Genomic DNA, 26,742 nt, shown 5'->3' on the forward strand with positions numbered 1-26,742 from the left:
TCTCCAAGCAGTTGATTAAAAAGAGCTAGGGTCTAGAGGAAGTAGAGCTGCAACACCCTATATTTCAGGACAGCATGAAATAGCATGCTCTTGTTCCAACAATGTCTCTGAGGATGATGTTTCCAGTTGCTATTTGTAAAATCAGCTATGGATTTGTATGTAAAGTATGGAATTTGGCATGACACAACTCACAGGTCAAAAAATTATCACATGCCTTGCTAGACGCCAATATCATATCCCCTTATCAAGTTTTACTTGTGTGTATCTTACAGCCACTATAAAACACTTAATTTTAGACAGCCCATACTTGGCCTTGAGGGACCTCATCCTTTTTGTCTCTGTCCATCATAGGTATAGGTTGAATACCTATCTTCCTCATTTCATCACCCTGAAAAGAGAAAGAAAAAAGGGTCATGTACTCCCCAAATAACTAAGGACATTCAGAAGGAAAATCAAGATTTCTTAAATCAAAAAGTGTTTCAAAAGGTGTTTCTGGTTTATATTATTTTTAATCTGAGTATTTAGAATTCAACATACCATACAGGAACAACTGAAGATACAATCTCTGAAAACTATACAACAAGGACTCCTTTCATAGCATGATACACTCAAATGGTAATGCAAGCAATAACTCCTAGAAACTGAACACAACTGTGATATATTTTTGTGTATTTAATTTTGTTTTAGATGGGCCTATCCAAGGTTGAAGCACTTGTACAGAGTAAAAATAACAGATCAATATAAAGATTTACCCGTCCTCCCCATAATCAACCCCATTTCTCTCAAAATGTGTCACCAATGCCTCATAAAATAATGACCTGCTTTGACAAGTTATCCCACATCCCTCAACTCGCTCATTCAGGAAAAGCCCAAGAGACGAATCTTGCAGCATGCCCTGAAGGTCAGCTGATCCAGGCAATTTTGGACCAAAGGTAAGGAGTAAGTTTCTCAGTATAGGACACCTCGCAGAAAGTATCTTGCCAATCAGACACCTCTTTTAAAAACAGATGGTGCTAGCCACACGCTCGTGCTCATCATAAATGCTGCAGTATTACATGGTGAAAGAGGCAGGCTTTCAGGTATATGGGAGCCACACCTTTTATAGGGCAAAACCATAACCTTAAATTCTACCTGGGAACTAAAGAGAAGCCAGTGCACCCTGCTGATCACCAGCATAATGTAGTAAAGTTGCCCAATGGTCTTAAAACATAACAGCATGTTTAGAACACTGCAAAAGATCTAAGAAACATATAGATGCAATAAGATTAGTTTTGGCCACAGCTATTACTTGAACATCCAGGAATAGTAGAGAACCTAATGTGACCTTCATACTGAAAAACTGAGTAATAAATCTTCTAGAAAGTACCTCATTAAGTTGCTGACATAATCTGTGCTTGTTTCAGACCTCTACTGTATTCATAAAAGGCAAATAATTTGAAAAGCAGGTACCGTTCTGCACACTGTAAGAGAAACACACCTTACAGTACATACTGCTCTCTAATGGCAGATGTATGCGCAAATCTGGTTACGAGTGAAGTTTCCATATGTACACTTCTGGCAAATATGGTCAGTGTTTAACTCAGATATACATATGTATGGATCTTTGTTTACACGTTTTTGTCTGTTTGTATATCTTGTTCAGGCAGTCCAGTCCAGTCTTCCTAGCCATTTCTATAAACCAGAACAGTAATTGAAATTAGCATGAGGTGAGACGAACAAGTTGAACCAGCAGAGTCCAAATAATTTAGATAATATATGCAGGTATGAAGGAGGTGGAGAGAATTATTGATCTGCAGGGTTCCTAGAAATCTGTTTGCCATAGAAAAATGCAGAATTTGTGTTTTTACAGAGAATCTTTAGTTTTTACATTTTGTGGGAAAACAAAAACAAAAAACAAATAACTAAATTTTACTAAAAGTATCAGTGTCACTTATTCAACGAGTACAACCTCCTGCTCTTGGTGGCTGATTTTTTAATTTGCTGACCGCCCCAGCCGCTATCAGCGCTGGGCAGCTGATGGTTTGATTAATACAGAAAACCAGATAATGGAGGCTTGGATAAACAGGGTTCTATTGTACATTGCTAAACATACTCCAATAAACTGCTTCTGGAGTATAGAGGCTACTCAACGGCATATAGGGATTCATGTTTTAATGCATCTCAAATTTCACGTTAGCCTCCAGGACTAATTCAGAAAGTGAGTAATGTTAATATAAAAGCAATTTTTAGTTTATCTTTTGTGCTTTTCAAAAAAATAATCTGAAAATATAGAATACAGACATAGAAGTATTTGGTATATGTAAGAAATACAAATTGCAATTCTATTATTTTTATATTGTAATGATTGATGGCACTGGTAGGCTTCGAACTTGCTTAAAAGTTGTAAATATATCAATAAAACATTATGTTCAACTGATACCTATATATAGATATATGTTCCTATTTAACACTTACACAAAGTGAATAACATTTTAAACATGCTGGTATTATTAATAACTTGTATTCAATATATTGAAAGTAGCTATTAATCTCATATGCAGATTGTAAGCAAATGGCTTTTCCACTCAGCTCTGAGAACTGTACAGACAGCAGCTAGATCTTGTCCAAACTTACCCTATTACCCAAGTTTACCATTATTGCTAACTTAAGTAACAACAAAACATATGGTGGAACGCAGTCTACATTTTCTACTGAGTTTGGCTGTTCTTATGGTTTCCCCTGCAGGATACATCTGTACCTGTCCCCAGTTTCCTCTGCTTCAGAGGAACCGGACTCTTCTATGTTCCTGAGGTAGCACCTGCCTGTACTGCCTGCTAGGACAGGGTGAGGCACCAGAATAAATGCATCTCCTACTACCTGCCACCCCTTCAGATGATCCTTTCAGAAAAGCGATCCAGTAAAATATTATTGCAGGGCTCCATGTTTATTGTCAATAGTTTCCAAAGAAAATTTCCTTCATTTACAAGTAAAGAGATGTTTCAGAGTAGCAGCTGTGTTAGTCTGTATTCGCAAAAAGAAAAGGAGTACTTGTGGCACCTTAGAGACTAATAAGATGTTTCTCTCAGACACATCCTGGGATTAGGGAGTCAAGTTAAAGTTTTTCCTTCTGGTACATCCTCACCAGTCAAACACTCTGCAGGGCAAATTTTGTCCTTAATCCCACCTTTATTACTGATTAGAAGAAAATAACCCAACTTGACTCTCCCATTCCATGTTGGGTTTATAGCTCTGGCAGTTACAATAGAGGTCTTTATACTTGTAAGCAAAGCAAATTTGCTACAGAATCACTGAGATACAATAAAACAATTACCAAATCATTCACATTTTGAATTCCAGAAGAAACATGCAGTAGACAAGAAACAAACAAAATCCATGAAAAATCCATGCAACATCAACTCTGTGGGCCTGATTCTCGCTTCCCACCATTGTACATCACGAGTAACTCCACTGAAGTTAACAGACACACACCTAATATATAAGAGAAAGGAATCAGGCCCTACAACTTACACATGCAACATCAGTTCAAAATATACAACAGATCTTCTGAAACTGAAACTGGAGAATTGTAGGATAGTTATTGTTTTAGTTTTTTAGCTCATATTCTCATCTTTGTTCATTTAAAACCATTGGCTATTAAATGGGAAATTATCAATCTGTTTAGGCTATAAAAATATTTTCTTCAAAAGGAAGCTAAATCCAGTGCAACATTCTTTGAATAATATCTTACATTCACTTTATCAGTCATCCTCCCCGCTCTTGTTTTTTTAAACTATTGTAACAGTATTTGGGTTCTCATTTATCTAAGCATAGGACATAATTGTACAAGATTATATATAGATTCTCATTACATCGTCTTTGTAAAGGGAGCTTTGTGGCTTATTACAAGGCTACCATCACAAACAGCTAGGTCTACTTTAGAGAATTCCCACTAGTGACCTGAAAGTCGTACAGATTTTCTTCTCTTTCGTCTTGTTACCCATTAAATTTCTATTATTATGAGATGCCTTCTAAAAATAAATCTTTTATTTTGGGAAAACAATATACTTCTTGCTTGCAAGTTGATGACAAACCTCCATACTAATTTAGATGCTCAAATGCTTTCCAGGGAGCTTACAACACCTCTGCATGCATACATGAATATATTTCAAGACAAACGTGGTAAGTAATCTATTGAAAATTGTTCTAGATCAACCTACTGTTGTGTTCCTTTCTCTCATTTATCTGGATATTTTCCATATGTAGAACAAATGTAAGACACATATACACACCTCAGCCCAGAACTCTGCATATATATCATTAGCTGTCAATCTGGTAACTGGCCACAACTTTGTTACAGAACATAGATCACAAGCTGTCATCATCAGACCAATCATTCGATCCCTAGAATACAAGAATATGAAATTTGTTATTTAGATAAAGCTTTATGTTATTGTGTTTTGAAGCTTTTTGTGTGTCTTGTCATATATATGTCCAACAACAAACAAAAAGTACAGATTCTACAAAATACCTCCCACATAACTCCACCATCCCCCTTTGATATTAGCTCATTGATAATTCATTACATGAATCATATTAGTAACATATCACTTTTATTCATTTCAGTAGCTTATACTATTGAAAAATGGCTCAATTCAAGAGCAGCCAAGTGAAAAATTTGATGGCTGACACAAGCAAGTGTAAATAAATTTAGTGTTTCAAGGAAGATCATGCTATAATTGATTTATAGCATACATTATCCACTTTTGAGAAAAATTATGTCCTGTGATTTATACTTGTTGTATTTGTGAAGTTTTTAAGCAATTATTATATCTGACTTGGTACTATACTAAAACGTCCCTTTGTATTTTAAATATTGTATGACCCTAGTCTGTTTTGAACATGTGTTAGTAGTAAATTAGAATTTTGTTTGTGTTAATAGCCTGTATTTTTATTATAAGGTAGATTAATTTAGTGCCATACATATAACGTATAGGAAATATGAGCAAAAGGAAGATGTTTCACAATTATGCATTATATATAATATATATATATATTATATATTATATAATATATATATATATATATATATATAGATATAAACATTAAGTAGTTCAAGGATATCAGTGGTCAGGTATTTTCATTTTTAAGCAGTAATACACGTGCCCACTCCCGTATGAGTAAGTTTAGCCCAGAGCTCATTTTCTATTGTTAATTTACATAGTAGCATGTCTACTCTTGGAAATTTATCAAAATATCTATTTTGTAATAATTATTTCAGAATTGCTATTTTGGTAAATTTCCAAGCCCTAAGAAGGCCTTTTCAGTTCTTGGGACATTCTTAGGGTTGCCATCAGGAGGGTAAATCCACTTTTGTTGCTTTCAAAGTGGGCTTGGAAAGCAATGGGGATAGAGGAACTTGTTGCTTTCCCTGAGCTTCAAGATACTACAATGATGGGTGCTATAAGAAACAGCCAAGATGGAAATATTTTTATTCTTTACATGGTCAGGAAGCTTGTTCCTGAGTGTTTTCCATTCAAGTACCAGTTTTGCCACAGTGTAAGACATACAAAGGGACTGAAAACTGGTCAAACTGGGATTTTCCACAGTAAACTCACTCACTCTCTCAATCATTTTGAAAAGTTTTGTCAGACTGCGCTACTTTGGTTTGGAGGGGTGGAATGTGTCTGTGTAGTGCTTTGGGTTTGTTTGTTTTTAATAGGTATTTGGGCCTTTGTAATTTACAGGTATTTGTAATTAAGGACATATGTTGGAATTGCACATTTGAATTGAGAATTTATGACAAATATATATCATAAATGTTTCATGAGATTATTGCTAATGACAATTAAAATGTTATAAAGCACAAAAAGATGAATAATTTGAAACACCCTGTATTATCCAAAACCAATTCAGAGAGTTAACTGATTAGAATCTGAGATACTAGGAGAAAGTAGGGGCTAAAATATTTAAATACCTTTTTACATGTCACAAAAATGCTGAACGCTCATATTGTGATAAGTAATGTTCATTCTGTTGTATCCTTTCATACATGATTAAAAATACTTAATTAAAAATCTGCATCTATCCTATTTTGTTTTATCCAGAAGTTTTAAATTTCAAAGGTTAATGCAAAAATGCTTTGAGTATATATTTCTGAGTTTAGTTATGTTGAAAAGTACTTGTGATCTTTTGTGCTTTCAGCTGACCAAATTCTGAAGTACTTGGCTCAAGAGTCCATTCTCCCCTATACCAAATATTTTGATATGGTGTAGCGGTAATGCTCAGATTTTCATTTTGGCAGGAATGAAAAAACATCCCATACAATCTCTGTGTTTTGCATGCCCAAAAGTAATACATACATAGATTTAATCCAACTCACTCTGTCAAGCAAAACCTTAATAGTGACCTCAGCAATGTTAAAGCAGAGTAAATGGACTGTTTGGCAGTCAGATGTGTCAATCTGTTGATACAAGAGAGTATGAGATCACTATCAAGATTTGGCATGACAGACCAAGCTGGATGAAGTTGCGGTATGTACTGTTTTTCAGTATGTGCTGGAGTTAGAATAAATGCTTTATAGAATGTGGTGTAGATTATGTGAAAGTGGGAAAAAAGATTGGAGACTTTTCACTTAATTCTTATTTTCATGCTTTCAAGGATTTAGATAGGTGAGGAGAATCCTGGCGCAACTTAGGTTTTGTTTAGGCATGCAAGTGTTAATATATATTCTAAAACCTGATGTTTCTGTGGTCTAAATCTCAAGGATAAGGGGGCTGATTCTCCTCTCACTAACCTCAGGTTTCAAACCAGTATAACTCTACTGATGTCAATGCAGCTATTCATTATTTACACTGGCATGGGAGGAGAATCAGGCCTTAGGGCTAAAAGTATTTTTATATTAACTGTATGAATAGGTAATCACCGTTAAAAGGATTAATTGATTTTAACTAGAGTCGGCTCAGGCACTTAGGCCCTGATCCTGCAAACACTTATGCATGTGCATAATTTCACAAATATGCATAATCCCCTTGAAGTCAATGAGACAGGCATAAAGTTAAGCATGTGTGTAAGAATTTGCAGAATTGGGGCCTGAGTTACTAATGAACTCCTCAATAGAAACAGTTTGAAGGCAATGAAATGTCAGTGTGATATATTTAAACATAAAGTATCTGAACACTGTAAATTGCCCTTTTATAGCTGGAATACTATATGTGTGCATCTATATTTGCTCGTAGAGCTTACTCTGTGTAAAGAACAAGATATTGTGTGCATGGTAAAAGTTCTCATCTTAATTCTTCCTTTGTTGTCATTTGCAGAAACAAGGTTCTTTCTTCAAGTTATGAATGTTTGCTTGTTTGCTTTACCTATGTGCTTGGTTTTTAAGGTTTAAGGCTCCTGTTTGATGCAGTTCTTCCAGCTGTTTTCTGTTTCCAAAGTACAGGGCAAGATCTGTGGCAATGATGGCTTTGCGGATGATCTCCAGGACCTGCTCGTACTCGCTGGAGCTCAGTTTGGAGAAGATATTGTGACCTTCCAGCTACAAAAAAATAAAAAATAGAACCAATAAAAAGCACAAGCTCCAATTTTGAGACGATTCATGGAGGACAGGTCCATCAATGGCTATTAGACAGGATGGGCAGGAATGGTGTCTCTAGCCTCTGTTAGCCAGAAGCTGGGAATGAGCGACAGGGGATGGCTCACTTGATGATTACCTGTTCTGTTCATTCCCTCTGGGGCACCTGGCACTGGCCACTATTGTATGACAGGATACTGGGCTAGATGGACCCTTGGTCTGACCCAGTAGGGCCATTCTTGTGTTCTTCTTATTCCTATATTTATTTATCAGTTTATAACAGTTGTACAGTCCACTAGGGATTTTTGTATTTAATAAATGAAACCATGAACAGCATGAAACCTGCGTTTATATTTTCTTTTTAAAAGGTTAACATGTAGCTGTTGTTATGATTGAATTGCTGTTCTGTGTTTAGGACTCAAAGACACGCCGTCTCTCACAATTCTCAGTTCCTAGATCCCTATTTTTTTGCTGTAGTACAGCCTATCATGATTAGCCCAATCCATTGTCATTAACAAACATATCTCCATTATGAATCTTAAATTTGCACTCCATTTATTTCTGAACTCTTCATTTCCCCTAAGTTTGCAAATGAATTTACATTGTGGGCCAAAGTTCAAAAATTAGGAACAAATATCTGCATGTGTCTAACATGTACACAGATAACAAATGTGCAAGTTCAAACCAGAGGTTTGGTCTCTTACACTGTCAGATGTGTGAATAACTGGGCATTTGCCCACTTTAGTACCTGAATTGCACACAAATTAGGCACTTGAAATATTTACATGCATCTAAGTTTGAAGATCTAGCCCTGTGACCTTCCCTAAAGATATGGCCTGATGCTGGAAGGTGCTGGGTATCTACTGCAAAGTACTGAGTGCCCCACCAGCCCTGGAGCTGATGTTTCTCAGCACTTCTCAAGCCCAATGTTTGCTTGTTTGGGTTTTTGTTTTTGTTTTTTTTAAACACTCCTTTCTCCTTCTAAATGGAGAAAGCTCTCTGAAAGTAGAAGAAATTACTAGGCAGAAATACATTTTAACAAAACGTTTCCCAGCAGTTCTACAAAGCACTCCCACTTACAGCTGGCTTGGGAGCCTGGGATTTCCAGCCTGATACAGAGTGCTGGAGCTGCCACTAGCTTGGCAAACTGGCTTGGGATTTCTTCCTGAAGATAACAGGAGTGTTTTAATAGTGCTCAGTGTATGCACAATATTTAATATGGATAAAGAAATATCTAGTTACTGTAATAAGGTTATTGCAATTTGATTAAAGTGCCCTAAATGAAATGTAATTAATATTCATTAGCAGATGCAATTTCCTCTTTTAAAACCAAGTTAGGTACGGTATTTTCATGTGTGTATATTTAGGGAAAGGCACCTTTGTTTAAGAATGAGCTGACTTATGAACTAGAGAGAATAATGTCTTACACCATGGAGACTGTGGCAACATGCCATGCTTCATGCCCTTTCCATTTTTGCTATTATTAAACCATATGTAATGAACAATATCCATATATGGTAATCGCTGGTGAAAGCTACACCATATAGTTAGAAAACTCTGCACTATCCAATGTTTTTCTCCTTTTGGAAACAATTAATTAAAGGTCTTGCTAAAGCCCAGAGGAGGCAGGAAGAAAAAAGAATGAACCAGCTAAATCAAGGTGCATGCATTCACAAACAGAAAACATAAAAAATACAATAAACTTGGATGTGCTTCAACATTTCATTGCCACTTGTATGGAACGTAACCAAAAGCCTCCCTGCCTTTTGTCAAGCATTTTCCATATGGATAAGTTGTTCGAAAACAATTTCTTATTGGTGCAAATAAAATAGGCTTGTTTTTGCCTATCATTGGGAATGTGAGCTTTATTTGCTAACATTTTGCTTGGACAAATAGATTTATTGTGAATAATGAAGAGAAAATACAATCCATTTGTGTCTCAATGTTCCCTTGACAATGTCCCAAGTCATGGTACAGGATGTGTCAAGAAACTTAATTTAATCCATCGTCAGCACTCCGGTGCCAGACAGACAGTGTTTAGCAGTACTTCTCCTAGTCTGGATTTTTGGCATTGATTTTTTCCTACTCTTGCTGCATGATCACTATTATTATGCTCCAAGTTCTATTACTAAGGTTATACAGTGGCACAACACCACAGGGTATGCAGTAGGCATCTCTTAGGACCTCAGAAGTTACAATATCAGGAACGTTAACATGACCAGATGGTTATGACTGTTTCTACATAGAGTATTAACCTACAAAAACTGGTTGGTTTCTTATTTACTAATGGTAGTTGCCATTTTGGATATGCTATTTATGTTTCTGAACACTATGTGGAATGTATGTCTGCTGATAAGATTTGATTCTTTCCAGAATCAGCTAAAACTGGTAACTGGAATACTCTATATTTATACAAAATAAGTAGGGCTGTCAATTAATCATAGTTAACTTAAGCAATTAATACAAAACAAATTAACTAGATTTAAAAAAACAGTCACAATTAACTGTATTTTTAATCACACTGTTAAACAATAATAGAATACCAATTTAAATGTATTATAAATATTTTGGATGCTTTTCTGTAATTTCAAATATATTGATTTTAATTACAATACATGATACAAAGTGTACAGTACTCGCTTATATTATTTTTATTACAAATATTTGCACTGTTAAAAGAAACAAAAGATATAATATTTTTCAATTCATCTCATACAAGAACTGTAGTGTAATCCCTTTATTGGGAAAGTGCAACTTACAAATGTAGAATTATTTTTTTACGTAACTTCACTCAAAAATAAAACAATGTAAAACTTTAGAGCCTTCAAGTACACTCAGTCCTACTTCTTGTTCAGCCAACTGCTAAGACAAACAAGTTTGTTTACATTTATGGAAGACAATGCTGCCCGTTTCTAATTTGTAATAAATAATAATATATGTGAGCACTCTACACTTGGTATTCTATGTTGTAATTGAAATGAACATATCTGAAAACGTAGAAAAACATCTAAAAATATTTATAATAAATTTCAATTGGTATTCTATTATTGTTTAACAGGGCAATTAAAACTGTGATTAATCACAACTTTTTAAAAATCTCATGACTGTGATTGTTTTTTTAATCATTTGACAGCCCTAAAAATAAGTCTGGCATAAACCTATGTTTATGATGGTTGAAACAAATAGCTATAAAGTTCTAATTAATGTAATTTTTTACTATTTATTCTGCTGACACACAAGCCCAGATCCCCTAGCTCTGGTTGGTGCTAGTCTAAGAAAGTTCCCTGATCCTGGGGCCATCCAGTCCCTAGTGCAAAACAGAGCAACCTAAAGGCTGCTTTATATGACACTAGCCACCAGTGACCTCAAGTGACCATTCTGGCTGCCAGTATTTTAGCCTACACAGTAGCATCCTTGCCATGTCCCATTTCCCAAAACACCACCCTGTCCCCAACTGCCAGGGCTAGGATGTGGCATAGGAGCAGCTATGGTGGATCTATGCAACTCAGGGATTCCACCACACAGGGGAAACCCCAAATAGGCCATTAAAGTACTGATTTAAGTTTGCTTTGCACTTCCAGAGTGATACAAAGAAGTCTTAATAGGACTGAGTTTCTTGCTCACTGTATATAAACTCATTTGAAAAACAAATACTAAAAATCTAATGCCATACTAATACTGATGGACTTATTTACACCCTCCTAAATGAAGGAACATTAAGAGTTAAGGTTTACATTCTGTGAAGGCTTCCATGTATATGATTCCTAAAAATATGAATCACATGATACGCTTATGAATGTGATACAGAACATGTGTTTTTATGAATAGCTGATAAGATATTTAAGAAAATAAATATGTTTCCCTTGAAAGACCAGGAAGAGAAAAAAGTTAGCAAGGGATGAAAGACACAGTACCATGAAAAGGGTGTGTATAGGGAATGTGGACACCAAAACGAAAAGCAGTGAGCACAGAAATCATAATGGACTAGGAGCTATTTTTGTGCTATGAGGTCTCTCTCTCTTTCCAATTCAACATCAGTTTATTTTTAATGAATAACAAAATATCTGTGTGTTATCACTAAGTTTAACTTTCCTGAAATTGGTTAGCACGCTCTGTGTAACTTTGTATTAACTCAACAAACAAAGGCACTACTTCATATTATGGACCCACCGGTATGCAAAATTTAATATTTAGAACAGTTATTTTTAAATAAAGAAGAACAAGAAACCATATGAAAACAATCAAACTATTATGTACTTTTTTCCATACATGCCAAATATTATGTTTGTTCCTAGGTAAAAGATGCATGCACATTTAAAGCCATGCATTTAATTCTCCCAGGAATTTATTACAGCAGATTGCTGTAACTCTGCAATAGACTGAAATAAAAGACTAATAAGCACTGTTCCCAATCCTTGTGGGACTTTAATTTGAGACTGTAAGTCTCAAATTTGGTCATTTTAGGTATGTCTACACTGTAATCCAACATGCGTTTACCTCTGCCAGAATGGCTGAAAACAGCAGTGCAGGTGCAGTGATGCAGACTTTAGTGCAGGCTGGACAAGCACCCCAGGGACCCTGGGTACCTACTTGCATTGCTAGCCCATGCTGAAGACCATGCTGTGGCATCCACCTGCCATTTTAACCATGCTAGTGTGGGTAAAGCCAGCGTAAGTCTACCCGAGTTGCAACCACATCTCAGGCTGCAGCGTAGACCTACTCTTTCTTGAAGCATCAGCTGCTAGAATCATCTGACAATATGGGAATCTCAGGGAATTTTTCATTTAAAAAACAAGTATGTTTCACTGCTAGAGAAAAGAGCATCAAAACATGACCCAGCTGCATCCTAAAGCCTCAGAAACCAGACAGCAAATAAAAAGAACTCAATTCTTTATAGATTTTTTTAAATCTATGGGGTTTTATGGAAAGCTCAAGATTTTGGGAGATGGAGGGGTTGACTCCTGATTTTTAACACTTAGGGTTTGGTAATAGTGGAATACAGTCTTGCTGTAATAAACCGTGGCAACATCCTTTGCAATTATTATTTTCTAGACTAGCACTACAAATCTAGTAATGAAATTAAACATGCTTAAAAAACATCTGTTAAGAAATGCTGAGTCTACTACATTCACCACTATGATTCTAAGATGAGCATTCAATAATCCTACCTGCAGAATGGCCACTGTCTGGGAGAAGTGGTGTTGCTCCATAGTCGAGGTGGAATAAAGAGCTGCCAGAGGGTGATCAAATTTCTGAAGGTAGCTGTTGCTGTAACCCCTGTGATCCAGGTCATGACACAAGCATGCAACTAGGAGACCTTTTCGCTAAAGAAATGTGTGAGGCAAACAAAAGGAAAATATAAGAAGTGAAGAGATGCATTTCCCTGTCTCTAGGTTTCACTTTAATCTCTTTAAATATTGTACAGTCACACTACAATATATAAATTAAAAAGAAACCAAATGGCAGTTTTTCACTCTATGCAATTAATTTTTGGTGCTCTCAATTTTCCATTTTATTAGTACGACTGTTTCAGGTTTCCTGTTTAAAGTATGTTTTCTTGGTATTCTAAACTCTTTGTAGTTATCCACCACATGCACAGACTATAGCATGTTTCTGAGAAGATCTGTTTTATCACAGAAGTTACACAGAGTGTAAACGTATTTGGCCAAATTGTTCTCATTAGATCCATGAACTGAGTTGACCTTCTCACTTGTGTGTGTATATCAACTACCTGCCCCCAGATCCACTGAGGAGTTTCCAGGGGTCCAGGAGTCTGTGTGGGAGGAGGATGAAGGAGTCAGGGAACATACATCATTCCATCCAGTACCCATCTATCAATTTACTAAACAATTAAATACTGGCTGTGGCTGTATTAATCAGATAGTGGAAACTCCTTCTGTGCTGGAGAAGAAGTACTATGTGGGAAAAGTTCCCACAAGCTGGGGAAGTCCAGGAGAGAAGCAAGAGGCCCAAAAGCCAGTGCAGATAGTTACTGAGAATCAACCTACTGTTTCTTCAGTGGTAGGCAAACCCTGTTCCAAATGGAAAAATATGGAAGAAACTCCAGGAGGGAGACTTTGCAGAATTACAGAATACACTTACATATTCCAGAGGAGGGGCAACTGGGCCCATTTTTGTTAGGTATTTATGTGTGTGTATGTATATGTATGTATGCATGTCTGTGTGTGATGGTCCAAAGAGAGGGTGGAGAAAAGCAACAAATTTATACTTCATCTGAAGACAAAGTGCTACATTCTACACCCAGCCTGAGCTCTGCTCAGATGCAGAAAAGGGGGAGGGCATGAGGAGCTGGTTATTTCTAGGAGCGGCTCTAATTTACACCAGTAGTGTAAGGTCCACCTTATTCCAGTAGAGAATTGGGAGTATAGAGGAGCAAAGTGGATTTAGCAGACCAGAGAGAATCCAGCCCAAAGATTCTATGGCCTGGAAGAGATCATTGTTTATTTAACGGGATTTAACAGCAACATAACAAGCTAACCTTGTTTTGTTTTTTTATCATCACATTTAAAAAAAAATTGGTCTGTCTGTTCTTAAATTACAGGAAGGCAAAACAAGGAAGCTAATTAGTTTCAGATTATTTTTCTCATACAAGTTGGGCAATGATAGTACATAAGATTACATTTTTATATTGCAGGCTCTCTCTCTACCATATAGACAAATTGCATTTGATTGGATTTTATTTAAAAATTCTTATTTGAACTAGAACACCAGTATCACCTTCTGGTGTGCAATCCAGACTGGTGAAGAGTTGTGTCACCTTTTACCCTGAGTACCTCAGAATGCCTTGCTGTTGTAGCTCTCTGCCTAGGACACCCACAATTAGCAACAACCAGGAGCTCTATGTCTACGCATTGGGCAGCCCTGATCCAAAGCTTTGGATCCTGGAGCTTGCCTGCAATACTACAGACTTCCACGGCTCTCCACCAGCCTTGGTTAATAACTGGTAAGGTGATGCCATGCTCCACCCCCAACCCTAAATTTTCCCAAAACGTGTAATCTGAACTGTCCTGCCCTGTCCTGGAACAATCAGAGGAATCAGAGTAGCAGCTGTATTAGTCTGTATCCGCAAAAAGAAAAGGAGGACTTGTGGCACCTTAGAGACTAACCAATTTATTTGAGCATAAGCTTTCGTGAGCTACAGCTCAATTCATCGGATGCATGCAGTGGAAAATACAGTGGGGAGATTTTATATACACAGAGAACATGAAACAATGAGTGTTACCATACACACTACTCTACTTGCGCTACATTGATGACATCATCATCATCTGGACCCATGGAAAAGAAGCCCTTGAGGAATTCCACCATGATTTCAACAATTTCCATCCCACCATCAACCTCAGCCTAGACCAGTCCACACAAGAGATCCACTTCCTGGACACTACGGTGCTAATAAGCATTGGTCACATAAACACCATTCTATACCGGAAACCTACTGACCGCTATGCTTACCTACATGCCTCCAGCTTTCATCCAGACCACACCACATGATCCATTGTCTACAGCCAAGCTCTACGATACAACCGCATTTGCTCCAACCCCTCAGACAGAGACAAACACCTACAAGATCTCTATCAAGTGTTCTTACAACTACAATACCCACCAGCTAAAGTGAAGAAACAGACTGACAGAGCCAGAAGAGTACCCAGAAGTTACCTACTACCCAGAAGGCCCAACAAAGAAAATAACAGAACGCCACTAGCCATCACCTTCAGCCCCCAGCTAAAACCTCTCCAACGCATCATCAAGGATCTATAACCTATCCTGAAGGACGACCCATCACTCTCACAGATCTTGGGAGACAGGCCAGTCCTTGCTTACAGACAGCCCCCCAACCTGAAGCAAATACTCACCAGCAACCACACACCACACAACAAAAACACTAACCCAGGAACCTATCCTTGCAACAAAGCCTGTTGCCAACTGTGTCCACATATCTATTCAGGGGACACCATCATAGGGCCTAATCACATCAGCCACACTATCAGAGGCTCGTTTACCTGCCCATCTACCAATGTGATATATGCCATCATGTGCCAGCAATGCGCCTCTGCCATGTACATTGGCCAAACCGGACTGTCTCTATGTAAAAGAATAAATGGACACAAATCAGATGTCAAGAATTATAACATTCAAAAACCAGTCGGAGAACATTTCAATCTCTTTGATCACTCGATTACAGACCTAAAAGTGGCAATTCTTCAACAAAAAAACTTCAAAAACAGACTCCAACGAGAGACTGCTGAATTGGAATTAATTTGCAAACAGGATACAATTAACTTAGGCTTGAATAAAGACTGGGAGTGGATGGTTCATTACACAAAGTAAAACTATTTCCCCATGTTTATTCCCACTCCCAACCCCCCCCACTGTTCCTCACATATTCTTGTCAACTGCTGGAAATGGCCCACCTTGATTATCACTACAAAAGGTTCTCCCTCCCACCCCCACCCCGCTCTCCTGCTGGTAATAGCTCACCTTACCCGATCACTCTTGTTACAGTGTGTATGGTAACACCCATTGTTTCATGTTATCTGTGTATATAAAATCTCCCCACTATATTTTCCACCGCATGCAGCTGATGAAGTGAGCTGTAGCTCACAAAAGCTTATGCTCAAATAAATTTGTGTCTCTAAGATGTCACAAGTACTCCTTTAATCAGAGGAATGTTAAGGTTCATTGCTCCTTTATATAAATAAAAAGAGAACAAGAAAATAACTGAAGCCACTTTGCAGCGAGGAAGATAGAGACTAAGGATTATTTAGTTATGACCCAAAAGCTAGAGGAATACTTTGCCTCCATTTTCAGGAAGGATGCTAATGCAGAATATGTGGACAAAGGCAGGATGGCAAATGGGTGTGAGTAAACAGAAATGCAAATGGTCTTATTTAAACTCAAACAGCTTCATATGTTCATGTTGTGGTGACTGGCTAAACTCCATCCCAGAATATTGAAAGAATTGGCACATTAAGTCTGGTAGCAAGGATTTTTAATAAATCTGTCAGATTGGGGGTGGTACCATATGACTGGAGAACAGTAAAAGTAGTACCTATATTTAAGAAAGGGAAAAAAGGTGATCTGGACAACTGCAAATATGTTAGTCTGACAGCACTAGTATGCAAGGCTTGAGAACAAATTTTGAGGGGAAAAATCATTAAAGATGTGGAGGTAAATGAAAAATGGGATACAATGCAATGTGGAAAAAAGAAAAGGAGTACTTGTGGCACCTTAGAGACTAACAGATTTATTTGAGCATAAGCTTTCGTGAGTTACAGCTCACTTCATCCGATGAAATAAATAAATAAAAAGAGAACAAGCTCACGAAAGCTTATGCTCAAATAAATTTGTTAGTCTCTAAGGTGCTACGAGTACTCCTTTTCTTTTTGCGAATACAGACTAACACGGCTGCTACTCTGAAACAATGCAATGTGGGTTTACCAAAGGTAGGTTGTGTCAAACTAACCTGATATCTTTCTTTAACTGATATCTTGGAACTCAATAAAGCACTTGACATGGTATCACATGGGAAATTATTAAACTGAAGAAAATGGGGATTAGTACAAGAACTGTAAGATGGGTAAGGAACTGGCTAATGGGGAGATAACAGATTCACCTAAAGGGGAACTATGAGCTGGACAGAGGTTATTAGTGGAGTTTCTCAAGGAGTGGTGTTGGGACAAAACTTATTTAACATTTTCATTAATGACCTTGGCACAAAAAGGAGGAAGTACTAATAAAATTTGCTGATGACACAATGTTGGGAGACATTGTAAATCCAGAGGGGATCAGAATGTGATACCGGAAGAACTGGATGACCTTGAAGACTGCAGTAACAGAAATCAGATAAAAATTAATAGTACAAAGTTCAAAGTCATGCAATTAGGAGCTAACAGCAAGAATTTATGTTCTAAACTGGGGATTCATCAGTTGAAAACAACAGATGAGGAGAAAGACCTGCGTGCATTAGTCAACTCCTTGATGACTATGAGCCATCAATGTGATAGGGCAATGAAAAAGGTAAAGGCAATCCTAGAATGTAACAGGCAAGGTATTTCTAGTAGAAAGAAGTAAAATACGTTTCTTCATGTCTAAATATTAGTGACATTGTAGCAGAATTTTTGGAAGCCTTCTTGATCCTTTGCTAGCTTCAAGCACTCAGCACACTCCCACTGACCTCCTTGCTGGTTGTCCCCTACTGCAATGACCTGCCACCATTCCTTCCATATTAACTTTCTCAAGTTTATTTCCATCTCTACGCCTGATCTGATCAAAATACATAAGTTTGCACCTGCTGATATCTGACAGCAGTGTCCACTTCTCTCCAATAAAGAAATGTAATAAAAAGGTGGAAGAGTTGAATCATGCAGGGAAGGAAACTGGAATCCACCCTCTGTACTTTCTCCCACAAGTAGTATCCAGTAGAGACAGGGAAGTATTAATGCCATTTTACAAGACACTGATAAGACCTCATCTGGAATACTGCGTATAATTCTGATTGCCCATGTTGAAGAAAGATTAATTTAAACTGGAACAGGTGCAGAGAAGGACCAATAGGAGGATTAGGGGAATTGTGGATCCATCTTACGAGAGCAGACTGAAAGAGTTTGGCTTGTTTAGTTTAGTAAATGAAGGCTGACAGCGGATATGACTACTCTCTGTAAATACATCTGGGGGTAGGCACTAGGGAAGGAGAAGAGCTATTTAAACTAAAGGAGAATGTTGGCCCAAGAACAAATGGTTATACATTGGCCATGAATAAATTTAAGCTGGAAATTAGAAGACTGTGTCTAACCATCAGAGGAGTGAGATTCTGGAACAGCCTCCCAATAGCAGAAGTGGGAGCAAGCAAACTAGATTTAAAATTGAGTTTAATAAATTTATTAATGGGATTATATGACAAAGTTGCCTACGATAGCAAGGGACTGCACCCAAAGACCCACGGGGTCCCTTCCAGGCTTATGATCCTCTGAAGCAGGGGAAGACAATTCTCTGTGAAATACCACTGCATTTTATAGTGAAATTTGTGCAAAAAAAAGTATTATGCTTTGCACTGACTTCAATTGGGAATTTTGCATGCATAGAGAACAACAGGCCCATAATTTGGATGCTGTTTTTCTTTTTAAAGTTGTTAACCGAAATACTACCCAAATGAAATGCTGTATTTTGGGCAAAGAATCTCTCTCTGAGTAAGACCAAATTATTTTTGTCAAAGTTCTGAGAGGTTGAAAATACATAAATAAACCCAACCGCCCCCCCTCCTCCAAGAAATCCCCACATCAACCAATACACACTTGTAAATCTGAACCCTAGAACTGTTGTCTTGAGGATGGAAGAATTCCCAATCTAAGAACTACATTTTGAAATCTTATATGGCATGGATTCCATCTAAATCAACTGCTGAAGTAAAAATATTTTGTTCTTTCAGATCTAGAAATTATTTCTTGCACAGTATTAAAATTCTGAACAACCATCATCATGCCATGTAAGAATTCTAATTTTAGTTGGCTTAAAGATCATTCTTCATGACTGTAAGCATTATTATGGTAATTTTATCCATCCTGATCTACATCTGAATTATACAGAAAGCAAGCTTTAACTTGCAGAAAGAACACCTTTGCTTTAAAAGAACATATAGGGGCTTTTTTCTTTTACAGAGTTTGCCATTAGAAAGTCAACATTTACACACAATTACCAAACAGTGGTACCAGATATCACACTATTTCCTGTATTTAGAACAGCTGCAGCGTTGCTGAGAACACTGTGTGGTAAATATGGATAAATGCTGACTTTTTAATGGTAATCACTGTATGGGAGAGTGCAATCTTGAGGACACCTCTGTGGGTATATAAAGGCCAAATTTTATGGAAAAGCCCACAGAGAATAAGTTTACAGAAAAACTCAAAGCAAAACAATAATAGAGGAAAGATACTGTACATATTTCCAGGATATTTGACACCTTCCTTCCTAGCTCAGAATGACATTGCTGTCTGAGTTATGAGGTTTTATGAGAGTACTATAGTCCCCGTGCTTACCTCCAGGTCTGTGAAAAGCCCTTGGTTGTTCTGAAGTATGGCATACATGCAATGTGCAACTGTAATTGCATGCTTCCAGTTGTGATAGGGCACACGGCGATAGTTCTTCTTTACAGACATAGTAAAACGACATAGCTTTTCAAGTTCAAAGCTTCAAAGAAAAAATTGGTGAGAGAGAAGAAACAGAATGGGAAAAATGAGAATAATTCTATTTCACCACAAAATAACCCACTCTTTATAACAAAAATATATGATTTGGTTCCCTTTCTAAGATCTGTTAGAATTATGAAACTTTTAGATTCCAATAGTCATTGAGTACAAATCCAGGATGGTGGTCTGATTTCGGTCTGCCATCTTCTGATGAAGTCTATCTTCCCAAGTAACTCTCAGGGTTCATTTGAACAAAACCCTCAGAATCCCTGACTGTTGTTTTCTTAAAAGGTATCTACTGCTAATAATCTCAAGAGAAATACTGAGTTTAAAGTGGACTATGTTTGGCAAGAAAACATAACAATTTTTCCTTTTTTCTTCTTCGATACATTTTTGTCTAGAACTCCATTCAAATTGTTAGAGCATGTAGTGGCTCCAGAAATAGTCTCATTGGCTTTTTTTCTGGGTCATTGTCACTCTTAAACATAACTGATGTCCTCTGACCATACTCCATGTCTCAATCTAGATAGTTTGAGGGGCTATTTTATTTAAGGAAACTTATCTCTAAGCCTGCTTGCCTACCATGCATGCTTAAAACAGACTGGTGGTCAAAAGAAATTGGAAGGTGGGGAGTAGTAGTAAAAAGGACTGCTAAATCAGCATTATGTGATTAAGCATAAGCATGCAGCATTAAGAATATCTACCAACATCGCTGTTTCTGACTGCCAGCATATTTATGTGGCTCTTGTCACAAAAGTGTCTGAGTGTCTCACAATCATTAATGGATTTTGTCCACATAACACTCCTGCAAGGTAGCAGGAAGCAGTATCCCTATCGTTACAGAATGGAAATTTAGGCATAGAATAGTTTAAAGGTAAAATTTTCAAAAGCCCCTGCATGACCTGTCAAAGTCACAGAGGAAATCTGTTGAACCCAAGTTTTTTAATTAAACCCAAGTCTCCTGATTTCCAATTCTGTGCTCTTTCAAACTGACCATTCTTTCAACCTATTTTAGCAGTTTCTTTGAAACTGAGGTGTTCTATAGCAGAATTTCTTGTACATTACATTAGCTAGTTACTATACTGATACTGTTTGTGTGTCTAAAAATGGAGGTTACTTACTTTCTTCAAGATAGGTGGTCCCTATCTGTATTCCACATGGGCATGTGTACCCACGAAAGGAATACACATGGAAACCAGCACTCAAATAAGAATTGGCAGTTACTTACTGTAACTAGAGGTTCTTCGAGATGTGTGGTCCCTATCTGTATTCCATTCAGAGGTATGCATGTGCGTGTGGAATACACAAAGGGGCCAGCACTCAAAGAAGAACTATAACTTTGATTATATATAATTATTATTAATAATAATAATAATATTAATACACATTTCATACACCATCCTTCACTCAAGTTAAAATGCCTGGGTATTGCAATGTATGTTATATGCATGATTACCAACCACATGATGAGTTCTTAAATATTATGGTTGAACATGCAAAGTTAAGGATGAAGTGGACACTTTAATCATAAACCCCTTTCTTTTGGTTAGTGTGAATTGACTGTCTGACCTCATCTGGGTGAGTTCTCTTTGGTTTTGTTATTTTTTTATATAGTGGCAGTATTAATGTCCTGGTTTTACAGTGTACATGGGCTGAAAAAATAGCTAAATGGCTCTGACCTATCATGTAAAAATGTAACAGTGAGCTGTAGCTCACAAAAGCTTATGCTCTAATAAATCTGTTAGTCTCTAAGGTGCCACAAGTACTCCTTTTCTTTTTGCGAATACAGACTAACACGGCTGCTACTCTGAAACAACACATTTACTATAGGAAGCTATTTAGACAAAAAAATATAGTACTTCATGCTTATTGTTTACTATTATAACATTTACAGAACTTTAGCCTTGCATCAGAAAAAAAACTGGAGGCATATTGTCTTTCACAAAATCTTTAGTATTTTTTCTTCTCTTTTTTAAATTCCTGAGGTTTCAGTCAAACATTTTCAAACATTTGTTAAAAATATTCTTTGAAATAGGATATTCCTCAGAATATATATATTACAATGATCACTTCCAGTCCGTTCAAATACCTGTCCATGCCTACTTACTTTCAGAAACTACTAAAGGACAGGACAATCACCACCAAAAGCAAAAACACCACAGAGAGGATACCTCAGCTAGAATATAACTATTCCCTCTACTGCTGTGCTCTCGTTAGAGGGCAGCAGTACATCACTTCTCACTGGGAGCAAGCAAGGAATTGTCACTGGGAGTTGCAGTTCTTTCTCTACACTCCCTCTCTGTGGACAGCTTAACAACTACATTCTTCCCTTTACACAGGACTGTGCCTAATGGTGTAATTCTAGTCCTCAGTAAGCTCAGCGTCTAAATGCAATGTTAAGACAGTTGCAGACTTTGTTTTGGAGAGATAAGAAGCTTTTTTTCTCTCTCTATATATATATTTTTAAAAATATAAGAAACTTCAAAATAATAAATATATTTGGATGGCTTGAAGGATTCCAGGCCTTAAAATCTTGACCGTATTCCTTTGAAAATATTTTTTCTCACATTTATTTATTTTTTAAAAATATCTGTGGGCTGAGACGCACTAAGCCAAGTTTCAACTTGGTACAATTTTTTCCACAGCAAATTAAAACCCCCTGTAAAACAAAGTTTAGAATAGAAGCAATTTAAGAGCAAATTTAGGATTAAATTTAGCTCCCATCTCTGTAATCAAAGACCTCTGACACTGGAAACAAGGTGATTTTTCTGTGAAGAAGGGTGCTGTATTTAAGAGGAGCTACTGCTCATCCACTTTGCAGCATGGAGGCAGAAGGGAGCAGAATGCATCAGGAATGGGGCCAGAAGAGCCATTCATGTCTTCTATTCCTGCCCACTGTTGATGAATGCTAGATAAGGTTCTAATCGATAACATCTTTTTAGACACTATTTAAATAATATTTTAAACTAATTCAGCAGCTATATTTTGAAATCCTGTGTAGATGAACCTTAGGTCTCCTTTACTATTGAGAGGTCCTGTTATGTTGTCATCATCCTTCTCATTGAGGAGCAGCCGATGCATCTCCACTCAGAACCGAGCAATGCTGCTGTTTAATCAAAGGGAGTAACATTTGTCCAATGGGAAGAGTTCCCTCACTTGGAACTGAGCTCACTGACCCCACAACATCCCCAGCCCTACCAGCTGAGGAACAAAAACTGGGCCTGGAAATCCAATTTGTTTAATAGATTCCTGTGTAGACAAGGTATACTATGTTGCTAAAAAAAATATCCAAGCATGAGTAGTTTGATTACAACACTCAGTAAAAGAAAAATAAAATAATAATAATAATCACAGAACCAAAATAATAGTGATGAAAAATACTTGTAATTCATACCAGGTTGCCCCACAGGACTGGTGGACCATGTAGACAAAAATGGCTGGCCAAACATCCTCATAGGGACCGATATCAAAGTGGTATCTGACATAAAGAATATTTAAGTTCAGCAGCAGGAAATATCCTTTAATTCTTATTATACTTAGGCTAAAAACTGCTAGATGACATGCTCACCTGACAGCATAGTCTTGTTTCTGACCATACACACTATGACTTTGTCAACCAGATCCTCAGCTGGTGCAAGTTGGCATAGTTCTACAGAGTTCAATGGAGCTATGCAGATTTACATCAGCTCAGAACCTGGCCCTATTGCTTAATAGAAACATCCTCCCCTTTTCCTTTTTAAGGGAACTATATCACTTAAAGAATGAGCAGAGAGCTCATCAGAATCTTCTTTGTTGAATTAGGATAATGAGGGGAGTTATAATGTCATTCAAAAGTATTCAAACTCAAATTAATCCTTCGCCACAAAAAGCTGTAAGGGTGGCTCATATTTAATGAGAAATTCACTGATGTTTTCCGGGCTGGTTGAAATCAATTACTTATTTCAAGAACTGGATGCAACTTCCACCAGGTTTCATTTTTGTAGGGAAAAACATTAGCTTTTACTATTTAATAGAAACTAAATAAAAATGTCAAAATTTAAGGATTTACTACTGTATTTTTATGCTTCATTAGTTGATGTTCCCCCCCGCCCACCCATATCAACATTCACAGCCTCATGTTGGGGGCCAGCATAGCAGAGCTGCTTGTCCTTCCAATATTAATGACCCCCTTTCGTTGCACCTGATGTGCTGAAATGTTCTATTTATGTCCCATTGAATCTAACTAAATGTTAGAGTGTCTGTGATACACTGAACAGCACAGCAGGTGTCAGATCTGAAAGTAGCTGAATTGTTTGGAAAACGATTACCTGTGTTCAGATTCTAAAACAATGGGGGTTTGTGCTTCCAAAAAGAAAGCCTGCCATATTTAAAAGTAAAAATAATTTTGTTGAGGAGGTGCGTTATATAATATCATTCAACAAAGCATAAGAAATTATACTGCAAAGAACTATCCTACAGTAACGCTTAATCCTGAAAACTGCTGAGCACTCCAACAATCAAAGCACTTACGCACATATTTAACTTTAATCATGAGTAGTCCAAGTTAAATTAAGCACATGTATGCATGCCTTGCTGGATTAGAGCCAGAGTGCTCAATGCTTTGCATCACTGAGTTTTTGTATTTTCATTTTTTTTGTGGTTTACTTTTTATATGATCAGAAAGTCGGGTCTCCCTTACTTGGTTTCTCCTGGAAGCCTCATTCACTACGGGAGAACTGGTAGGATTAGGATAGCAGAGATCCCATGCAAACAAAGCCTAATTAATATAACTTTTTTCTCTGCATTCCTTGGGCTTGATTTACTGTTGCTGTGCAAAATGTATAATTATTTACACGTGTGCAAAATGGATGCAAAATGCTTCTACTCTGATTAGGTAACATTTTACATCTGTGTTACACTTTGTACAGATATAATGAGGTGCAAGGTAATTCAAAATAAATCCCAATAGCTTTAGGATGTTTCTTTGATAACAATTTCCACAAACCCTCTGTTGTACATGGAAAATTTAACTTCATGAGCAAAATACAGGTTATAGCTGCTGCTGAAATGACAAAAGACTCACAGTTCAATTTCTTTGCAGATGTGGGTAGGGAGTGTGCAGTTCATGAGATTTTGCCATTCTTCTGCTGTACAAATACTGTGGTAGGACAGCTTCTCCATCGTTACACGATAAATACACTCTGAATGGCGAATTCTGTGGTACATCTGCAAGAACAATCGTTATTCATTAACACTGGATTTCGGTTACAAAGATAATGCCTGTTTCCCTCAAGATCAAACATTTATTCTTAAGAATAAAGGCTTACATTTTCAAAACTGACTTGTTATTTTGGATGCCTGAGTGGACACATTTTATAAGAGCCAGACGTTACGAAGGTGAAAACTTAGCACCTCTGAAAATCTGGTCCTTTCCCTTTAAGGCAGGGGTGGGCAAACTTTTTGGCCCAAGGGCCACATTGGCATTGTGAAACTTTATGGAGTGTCCGGTAGGGAAGGCTGTGCCTCCCCAAACAGCCTGGCCTCCACCCCCCTCCCACTTCCTGCTCCCCTCAGAACTCCCAACCCATCCAATGCTCCTTGTCCCCTGACTGCCCCTTCCCGGACCCCACCCACTATCCAACCCCCCCTGCTCCCTGTCCCAACTGCCCTGACCCCTATCCACACCCTGCCCCCTGACAGCCCCCTCCCCGGGATTCCCACGCCTATCCAACCCCCCCACTCCCTGCCTCCTGACTGCTCCCGCGAACCTCCGTCCCATCCAACCACTCCTTGCTCCGTCCCCTGACTGCCCCCCAGGTCCCTGGCCCCTTATTCAACCTCCCCACCGCACCATGCTGCTCAGAGCAGCAGGAGCCCCCAGCCACGCTGCCCATGCTGCCCGGCAAGAGCAGTGGGCCGGAGTGCTGGCGGCGCAGCATGCTGAGGCTGTGGGGGAGGGGGGACAACAGTGGAGGGGCCGGGGGCTAGCCTCCCCGGCTGGGAGCTCATGGGCTGGGCAGAACAGTCACACGGGCTGGATGTGGCCCGCGGGCCGTAGTTTGCCCACCTCTGCTTTAAGGTGTGTAAACCTGGACACTCAAAAAGGAAGCACCTCTGCGAAGCCTATTTCAACGCCTTTGCTACTACCTGTGATGTGGGTAGAAGGTGCAGAACTGAGAAAAGGGCACATTGCATCCTTTTGTACCATTGCGCTAGCCAAGCCACAATTTGGCCCAAAAGAGCTAATTTAGATAACAATATTTTCTATACATTTTCAATCTCCCACTGAGTTTTTCAAGTAATGTATTGTCACTGTTGCTTCAGGGACAGCGTTTTTCACAACAGAGAGTGGAGAAATTACCACTCAGCGCTAGGGAAAAACGAGTTCAATTATATATTAAAAGATTGAAATTCAACTATATTAGGCCTGGTGTGGATTGTAAATGAGGAAAGAGAATTATGCTTCATTTGTAGAAAATCCCCAGGAGGAACATGCCTTGAGGGTTCATCCTCTAACATGGTAGATCCATGTCCAACAGATGGACTTGACTGGACCTGATCCTGATTTACACTAAGGCCACTTTATACCATTCTAAAGAGGGCTTAAAGTGGGCGTAAATATAATTTACTTCCCCTTTACACTGCCAGAGTGCTGTAAAAGGGATCTTATGAGACTCTAGCCTGACTACGTCATTGTACAATATCTCTCTTCAATAAAATGTGCTGAGTTCCTTTTTGTAATGGTCAATATTGCATTTTTATACCTATATGGTAATGATTATAAATGTTTTTATACTTTCTAAATGAACAGTTATCTTTCTTTAAAAGAAAAAGAAGGTTGACTTTCACAGTTAATAGCATCAACACTCATCTAGATGCATGGGTAGTTATGTGGGGAAAGTCCAGGATGTTAAAATAAATATATATTCAAATGTATTTGATATATTCCTTCCACACTAGGTATTTGAGTACACTCCCTCCACCATGCAGTAAACTGTGTAAAATACA

General features: G+C 37.9%; 1 protein-coding gene across 3 annotated transcripts in view; it reads right to left on the reverse strand.

Moving 5' to 3' along the window:
* Positions 1-26,742, reverse strand: part of PDE10A (phosphodiesterase 10A) — a 603,707-nt gene that overhangs the window by 10,503 nt on the left and 566,462 nt on the right. For 2 of the 3 annotated variants that reach the window (XM_043511279.1, XM_038397222.2), the window contains exons 14-20: positions 24,818-24,960; positions 23,150-23,233; positions 19,606-19,756; positions 12,721-12,876; positions 7,344-7,516; positions 4,269-4,380; positions 308-388 (exon numbers count right to left, since the gene is read on the reverse strand). In XM_043511279.1, coding sequence (XP_043367214.1) covers positions 308-388; positions 4,269-4,380; positions 7,344-7,516; positions 12,721-12,876; positions 19,606-19,756; positions 23,150-23,233; positions 24,818-24,960 — 900 coding nt within the window. Of the gene's footprint in view, positions 1-307; positions 389-2,244; positions 3,469-4,268; positions 4,381-7,343; positions 7,517-12,720; positions 12,877-19,605; positions 19,757-23,149; positions 23,234-24,817; positions 24,961-26,742 lie in introns of those variants that run through there. The other variant, XM_043511278.1, reaches the window with a different exon arrangement.

Source organism: Dermochelys coriacea, chromosome 3, assembly GCF_009764565.3.
Source record: "Dermochelys coriacea isolate rDerCor1 chromosome 3, rDerCor1.pri.v4, whole genome shotgun sequence".
Taxonomy (NCBI): Eukaryota; Metazoa; Chordata; order Testudines; family Dermochelyidae; genus Dermochelys; species Dermochelys coriacea.